Source organism: Diuraphis noxia, unplaced genomic scaffold (genome assembly GCF_037042655.1).
Source record: "Diuraphis noxia isolate RWA-SAM2 unplaced genomic scaffold, SU_Dnox_SAM2 contig0005, whole genome shotgun sequence".
Classification (NCBI taxonomy): Eukaryota; Metazoa; Arthropoda; class Insecta; order Hemiptera; family Aphididae; genus Diuraphis; species Diuraphis noxia.
The window spans coordinates 45,727,097-45,735,798 of NW_028301715.1; the positions used below are offsets into that span (position 1 = coordinate 45,727,097).

The 8,702-nt window shown below is 42.5% G+C and overlaps 1 protein-coding gene across 1 annotated transcript; it reads left to right on the forward strand.

Annotated features, from left to right (window-relative positions):
- Nucleotides 1-808: 808 nt before the first annotated feature.
- On the forward strand, nt 809-7,101 carry LOC107167966 (toll-like receptor 7). The gene has a single exon (XM_015517201.2). It carries the CDS (start codon nt 1,328-1,330, stop codon nt 5,339-5,341), a length of 4,014 nt encoding a protein of 1,337 aa, XP_015372687.1. The 5' UTR covers nt 809-1,327; the 3' UTR covers nt 5,342-7,101.
- Nucleotides 7,102-8,702: the final 1,601 nt, after the last annotated feature.

Sequence of the window (8,702 nt, forward strand, 5' to 3'; positions counted from 1 at the left end):
CGAGTCGTTTAAAAATGTCACAAATAAGTACAAAATCATATTACTGTAGCATAGGTTACCTACACCTTTAGAACTCAAATTTCTCTATAGTAAGTACCTATACTTATATACTATTATTATTTTCATCATAATATACAATAGGTAACGTTATTAGTACGATTCAAAAAACAAATTTTGTCTCGGAATGACTTTAAATTTTAATAAAAAAGAATAAAATTGACCTTGATAGAAAAGTAAAAATTACTTCCAGTGTCTTTTTAAATTTCTATCAATTAATTACAAAAATTATTGGCCAGCAGTGGGCTACATATTATATTAATATAATAAATATATTTTTGTCGTGTTTGTTATGTAAGCAAGGAGGAAGAAAGAAATACTTACAAGTGCACTCGAAGTATTTCGTATTGAAAAAAAAAAACAATTAAAAATCGTTAAAACAACAACAACAACAAAATCACTTTTGACTTTTAACACTGTGTGTAGTTGGCCGATCGGTCGGAAACGAAGTGGAAAAAATGCCGGAAAAACGAGATAACACAATGATTTCGTAATAAAACAAAAAAAAAAACGTATAATATACCTAACAATCGGGTGGCGAAGGAAAACGACGGTCCGACTACCGTACGGTGTGCGGGAGCGGCGGTGGCGGATAATCACAGGGTAACCGTAACCGGGTGCAGCGGTCGCGGAGGGGACTGCCGCCGCCGAAGACGGTGGACTGTCGCCGTCACGTGGCGCTCCCTGACGGCCGGCCGACACAACTAGCGGACCACTCGGTAGGCGACCCAGTGCGGTCGTGTCCGTGTCGCGTTCAGTCTCCGCCGTGAACCCGTTGTCGACAGTTCGCCCGCGCACCGTGTTTCGGATTACGAGTCCGTTTATTATGTGAAAGTGTTCGCGCGCGCGGACGTTCTGCTCTCGAGTGTTACAATTTTTTGTTCGGTTTTTTTTTATTTTTATTATTAATATAAATACCGTCGACGAGTTAGGACGATAATATTTTATTTTATATATTCAATCGGTACTCCGGCCCGACTACTGGCAGTACCGTAGTGTTTTACAATAATAAAATTATTTTTTAATTTTTCGTTTTTCTTTGTTTTAACTTAGTCTCGAGTGCGCGATTGTGCGTCCCGCGAGACGAAGAACGACAACACAGTCGTGTTGTGATTCGCGATTATGTCGAATGCCCGACCGACGGGGTCGTACGCGAACCGTTCGGTTTTCTGACGAACGTCCGTCGCGATTTTTTTTTTTTTTGAAATAAAATACCGAGTTTCGAAAAAAAAATTTCCGTTCGATTTTTGAAAATTAACGAAACAAAAATATGAAATTGTTTATTAAAATGAAACTATTTTTGGTGGCCGCGATGTGCGCCGCGGCGGTCCCCAAACTTGACGGCGGTATCGCGGCCGAACCGTGTACGTGGTCGTCGTATAACAACGACACGGCTAAAACGTCGGTACAGTGCCGGGTCCGGGCGTTGGCGCTGGACAGCCCGAATTTATCGTCCGTGCAGCCCGAGGGCACGGTCCGCTTGACGGTCGACTGCACCGACAAGTTGTTCTTGCAGAGCACGCTGGCGCCTCGCATGTTCCGGCCGCTGCACCAACTCGAGGAGCTGGTGTTGGTCCGGTGCAAATTGTTGGACATACCGACGGACGCTTTCGATGGTCTGGGCGGGCTCAAGAAGCTCGCCGTGCACACGTCCAACTTGGAATGGGGAGCCACTAAGACCATGGAACTGGCGCAAGGCAGCCTGGACCGGCTCACCGAGCTCCAGTCGCTCGACCTGTCCGAGTCGAACGTGCACACCGTGCCCGCCGACGCGTTCTGCGCGCTCAAGAACATCCAGCAGCTGAATGTGTCGCATAACGCTATCGAAGACCTTACCACGCTTGGGTTCTCCGGGCCCGACTGTCCCGGCGGCACCGACCTCAAAGTACTCAATTTGTCGTGGAACAATTTACAATCGGTGCCTGCCCGTACCGCCATATCGGCCATGAAGCGGCTGCAGACGCTCGGCCTGCAGCACAACAGCATCGCCGAGATCGCGGCCGACAGTCTGTCCACGCTGACGTCGCTCAAAGTGTTTAACGCGTCCTATAATAAACTGGAGGCACTGCCGGAGACGTTGTTCGCCAAAAACCGTGACTTACGCGAGGTTTACCTGCAAAACAACGGACTGTACGAGCTGCCCCGCGGACTCTTCCACCGACTCGAACAAATGGTTATTATAAATTTAAGCAACAACAAAATCAATCAGATCGACGAGGGGCCGTTTGTTGGCCTCCTCCGGTTGGTCGTCCTGGACTTGTCCCGCAACGGACTGACCAGGATTAAGTCAAACGTCTTCAAGGACCTTGTGTTCTTGCAGATTTTAGACTTGAGCAACAACAGCATTAGCAGCATCGAGGAAAATGCGTTTCTTCCGCTGTACAACTTGCACACGCTCAACTTGGCCGAAAACAGGCTGCACACGATCGGATCGCGGCTTTTTAACGGCTTGTATGTGCTGTCCAAACTCACTATTAACAACAACTTGTTGATTACCATCGACGATCAGGCGTTTAAAAATTGTTCGGCTCTTAAAGAACTCGACCTCAGTTCAAATGCAATTCAACAGGTGCCAGCGGCGTTGAACGAATTATCATTCTTAAAAACGTTGGATTTGGGCGAAAATCAAATTAGTGTGTTCCACAACAACTCGTTCAAAAATATGGAATTACTGACCGGATTACGACTTGTAGATAATTTTATCGGAAACCTGACTCAAGGCATGTTCTCTAATTTGCCCAATCTGCAGGTGTTGAATTTATCGAAAAATAAAATCTACACCATCGAACGAGGCACGTTCACTCAAAATAGCCAAATCCAAGCGATCAGACTGGACGCAAATTATTTAACGGACGTCAACGGAGTGTTCGAATCGCTGTCCAGTTTGCAATGGATAAATTTGTCTAAAAATAATTTAATTTGGTTTGATTACGCGATGGTGCCGGCCAATCTCAAATGGCTGGACTTGCACGATAATTACGTCCAAGAACTGGGAGACTATTATAACCTCAAGGACCGTTTGAACATTAACACAATTGACGCCAGCCACAATCACATAACCGAAATTTCGGAACGTTCGATACCGAACAGCGTAGAAGTGTTGTTCCTCAACAACAATTTCCTTTCGAACATTAGGCCCAACACGTTTTTGAAAAAGCGAAACTTGGTGCGCGTGGACTTGTACGCCAACGAGTTGACGCGATTGGACGTGAACGCACTGCGGTTGAGCGTTGTGCCTATCAATCGTTCGCTACCCGAATTCTATATCGGAGGTAATCCGTTTGAGTGCGACTGTTCCATGGACTGGTTGCCCGCCGTCAACAATATGACGCAGCTTAGGCAGAATCCCAAGGTCATGGACCTCGACAACGTGGTGTGCAAAACGACGGATTCCAGAGGCTCGGAGGTGGTGCCTATATTGTCCGCCGGGCCATCACAGTTTTTGTGCAAGTACGAGACCCACTGTTTTACCGTGTGCAAGTGTTGTGAGTACGACGCGTGCGACTGCGAAATGACGTGCCCCAGCAATTGTACGTGTTATCACGATCAGACGTGGCATACGAACATCGTGGACTGTTCGTATCAGCTGAACAACCAGGTGCCGCCGAAACTACCGATGGACGCGACTCACGTGTACCTGGACGGCAACAATTTCAATCAGTTGCAGGGCCACATATTCATCGGCCGCAAAAACATGGTGCACCTGTACCTGAACAACTCGAAAATCGAATCATTACAGAACCACACGTTCAACCGGCTCAGCTCGTTGCAGGTACTCCACCTCGAGGACAACATGCTCACCGAGTTGAAAGGATACGAGTTCGAGCAACTCTACCAGCTCAGGCAGCTGCACTTGCACAACAATCGTTTGACGTACGTAAACAACATGACTTTCGCACCGCTCCGGAACCTCGAGGTGCTCAAGCTGCACGGCAATTTGCTAACCAACTTTAACGTGTGGCAGCTGTCCGTCAACCCGTACCTGGTACAGTTGTCGGTCGGCAAGAATCCATGGTCGTGTCGCTGCAAGTTTCTGCAACCGTTCCGGAACTGGGTATACGAAAACGGACCGAAAATCAGCGACATGGCTGACGTGACGTGCGTGCCGGACGAGTCGGACCCCGGTCAGCGGCGCGAGATCGACTTTAACGAAACGACATGCAGCGACTTCTACACCGGCGGCTGGGCCCTGCGCAACATGATGACGTCCAGTTACGTGCCGCTACTCACGTTCCTGTTGGTCGTGTTCGTCGTGGCCCTGGTGCTCTTCGCCGTCCGGGACAACATCAAGGTGTGGCTGTACACCAAGTACGGCATACGAGTGTTCAGCTGCAAGAACTCTGGCAATAAACACTTTTACGAGGATCGCGAGAAACTGTACGACGGTTACGTGCTGTACAGCCCCAAGGACGAGGAGTTCGTCCTGCAGTCGGTGGTTGCCGAGCTCGAGCACGGCAACCCGTCGTACCAGCTGTGCCTGCACTACAGGGACCTGCCCATCACGTCCATGTATCACGCCGGTTCGTCACCCGTGGTGATCGAAGCCGCAGAGGCGAGCCGCCGGGTGATCGTCGTCCTCTCCCGGAACTTCATACAGACCGAATGGTCGCGATACGAGTTCCGGTCTGCGCTGCACGAAGCCCTCAAAGGCAAGGTGTATAAACTGGTGCTGATCGAGGAGAACAGTATCGCGGCCGAGGCGGACGCTGATCCCGAGATCAGGCCGTACCTGAAGACGGCGTCCAAGGTGAGGTGGGGTGAGAAGCGGTTCTGGGAACGGCTTCGTTACCTAATGCCCAGCAACAATCACCACAACAACAACCATCACCACCACAAGGTGTGCAACTACCGGAACAACATAAACAATTATACCATTGATACCCGGACACCGGTGGTGCCGGCTCACCGACGGCAACCGCCGCCGTCGCCTCAGGACAAGGCGTCACACCACCGGCCACACGGCCACCATCACCACCATCATCAACACCACCAGCAGCAACAGCAACACAGTCCCGGATCGCTGCCCCGGCCGCAGCACCGGCACGAGGACTCCAACTACTCGACGGCCACGACGGCCACACCATCCCCGAAACTCGGAGGTGGCTGCGAAGACCGGCCGGCGTCCACCGAGCACATCTACTCGGCCATCGACACGCCGCCGCCGTCGGTGCACCAGTCGCCGATCAGGATGATGCCGCCCACGCACCAATTCGAGCGCACCAACAGCCGGAGGTCTACCAAGCACCATCAGCACCAGAACGCCGTGCAGGCTTACCTCGTCTGATGCGAAAACTTCCCTTCGCAAGTCGTCGTTACCCCAAATCACACTTCCACAGCGCTGCTTATACCGTGAACCTATGATGTTATTGCATGTTGTGGGTAATTATCTCGCGCAAACAGGTCAGTGTCACCGACGTACTGTACAATTATTATTATTATTATTATTATATTAATATCATTTTTATTATATTTGTATTTTTCGTTTGGTTTTGTTTCGTTTAACTGTAAACCGAGCAAAGCATATTATGTACGTGTGTGCTCATCAATATGTGATAATGTTGTTTAAATAAGCACGACTTGTATGATTCATAGATTAATTGAGTTCCTAAGTGTAAGTTCTCCGGAACACGCTGCGGTTAATTCCCTTTGAAACTTTCTTGTATTTTTTTTTTATTATTATTTTTTTTTACTTTATTTGTTTGTAATAATTACTCTACGACGGGCTGTGTCCGCCGTTTATATTGTAAAAATGTGATTTTAGGCGGGTTTTTAAATATACTATTATTATTGAATATTATTATCATTATTATTGTGAAAAAACGGTTCGTACTAACTATTCAGAATCTAACGCCATTTTTCTAGTCAGCTCAAAAAAAAAAAAAAAAATGTTTTTGAGCAACCAAATTTTGTGTGTTAAATTCATAAAAAAAAATGTTTTATACTCGATTTGAGGCCCAGACTGATTAAGTCTTCGTAGTTCGTATCACTGTTGTTTGCTCCCCTCACCTCTTAACAATTTTCTATCGAAATGACATACGTCGCGATCGTTAATACTCTATTTCATTTTCCACGTGACGCAAAGCAATAATAATAAAATATTATTTTAAATTTATGACACATGATGTGGGATAATTAAAAACCTCCGTGGGTGTTGGTGTTTTTTTTCTCTTCATACATCGTAATAATAATAGTAATAATAATAATACCGGTTCTAGGCTCTCGTGTATTTTATTATATCTCTCCTTATTACTACACTCTCCTAGAGCGTTTATTCTGTTATTATTCCGACGTGTCCGAGTACGCTTTCGTATGAAACAGAGAATGAAAAAATATATATTTTATATACTTATATATTATATATAATGTATATTTTTTTATTCAGTACACGGATTACCACTTAGTACTGCCGCTGCGTTATCTGAAATGGATTCGGCTTTTTATTTGGAGAGACAATATAAAACTATTATTTTTTTTTATCTTTTAAACACAAAACAAGGATAATAAAAATAAGATAGATAATAAATACACACCTTCTTATCCTCTAAAATAATAATTCCATTTCCATGTAAATGTATTGGCTTAATGTATGAACTGAACTGTACTTGATTAACCGAGACTCCGACACGTTTCATTCCGTGAACGAAAATTAAAAAATTATTATGAATTATTTTTACGAATTTTACACTCTACATTATGCGGTTTTTTAATTGTTATGAGGCGAGTGTAGTAACAGGGTAAGACAAACCGATAACAACTTGTTTGTATGTTGAAAAAAAAACTAAAAAAAAAAAATATGATAATATGGGGAATTTACAATTTGTTTCACTACTTGAACGAAGACTGTATGATATTTTTAATTAACCACAATTTTTTTTTTTTATTTAAATATTGTTAACTTCGATTCTATTTTATTATTATTTTATTAAGAAATTATTTGTATATATTCGTGTACATCCCATTTTATTATGTAATGATATTAATATGTATAAACGTGTATTGTACTACGTTGAAAATAAATAATTTATTTTTTATTTTGAAAAAAAAGATATGTTATTATTAATTTTATTTTCCATCTCTACAGGGATGACACACGGCACCACGTGTCACACCACCTATACCTATCCACATTTTTCTAACGAAATAACACCATATATATATGATTGTATAATGTATATATTATCTTGTTATATATTACATTATTCGCATACATATTACATATATTATCATTATATAATATATTATACAGCCGTGTACGCGTTTTGAACCACTTTTTGTTGGTATTATCCGAATCAAACGATATCGTAGGTATCTAACTCATAAATGTTGACCGGGAGAGAGAGAGACAGCGAAGTCACATGAATAATACATTGGTGTTTTTTTTTTTTTTTGTCCAGCCCTTTGCAAAGGCTGTCTGTCAGTCATGCAGTCAACATATAGAAATGCGTGTTCCGCGGACTGGACGGAAAATTATTGTTCTCCGTTTGCCGTTTTGTGTGTCACGTATATATATAAATAGATGACGGGGATCTACCCCTGCAGCAGCAAAATATATACGACATTATATCTATATGTATATTGTACGCGTCCAGAAAGTGAAAACCGAAAGAGGGTCTCAACCCTTTTTTTTTTTCTAGTCTCGTCGACCGCCTGCAGGAAGCTCTCCGTCTCGTTATTGGTGTACAGCAACGACTACAATAATATAATATGGTTCATGCGTATAATAATAATAATAAAAATAATAAAAATAATAGTAATAATAATTACTGTCGTCGGCCGACCGGTAGCGGACTGCTGCTCGGCCGTTTTTCTCGTATAATATTATTATATATTATATTATTTTGTATTCGCGTTTGTTCCAATTGAATAAAACTGTATATAACGTGACAATCGGTGGGTATATAATACAATATTACAACGAAAAGATAGAAAAAAAAATAATAATAATAATGATAATGATAAAACACTGGCCCAGACGGTTTTCATTTATTTTCTTTCGAATTTCTGCCGATCGAACTGCGCGTTTCGAATACGGTGCGAATCGGCGGTATATTATATTATGCTAATTAATTGAAATGCGTCCCACGCAAAAATCGGACACATATAATAATATCTGCAGACTACTTTGAAACGATCTTCGGTGCAATAAGCTTACAAATTTTTAGGCCAACATTCACCGCGTTCGTCCGACGAGATGAACACAGCGTGGTAGGTGTACGTCAAGGTATTTTATGCACACGCCATTTATGATATCTTAATATATTCGGATTTTCAATTTCCAACACTATTATTATATTATATTATGCGCATGCGTATGCTCACAAGTAACTAGAAACAATAAAAAAATATTATTTTTAAGAAAATAACACATAACATGGCTAACATGCGGAGTGTACGTATATATATGCGTTCATTTAATTACAAAAATCATATTTTTATGGCTTTAAAAGTATGAATTTTGATGTATGCTTATAATATAGTCATTTTCGAGAGAATTTTACTGTTCAAACAACAATATATTATTGTGATTAAAATAAATTTTAAAAAAATGTATACGAAAAGTTTTAAAATAACATCAAACGCATATAGGTATAGTTTATAAAGTTCATTTGAAATCGTAAAAACAAATTTATGAATAAATATTTAAA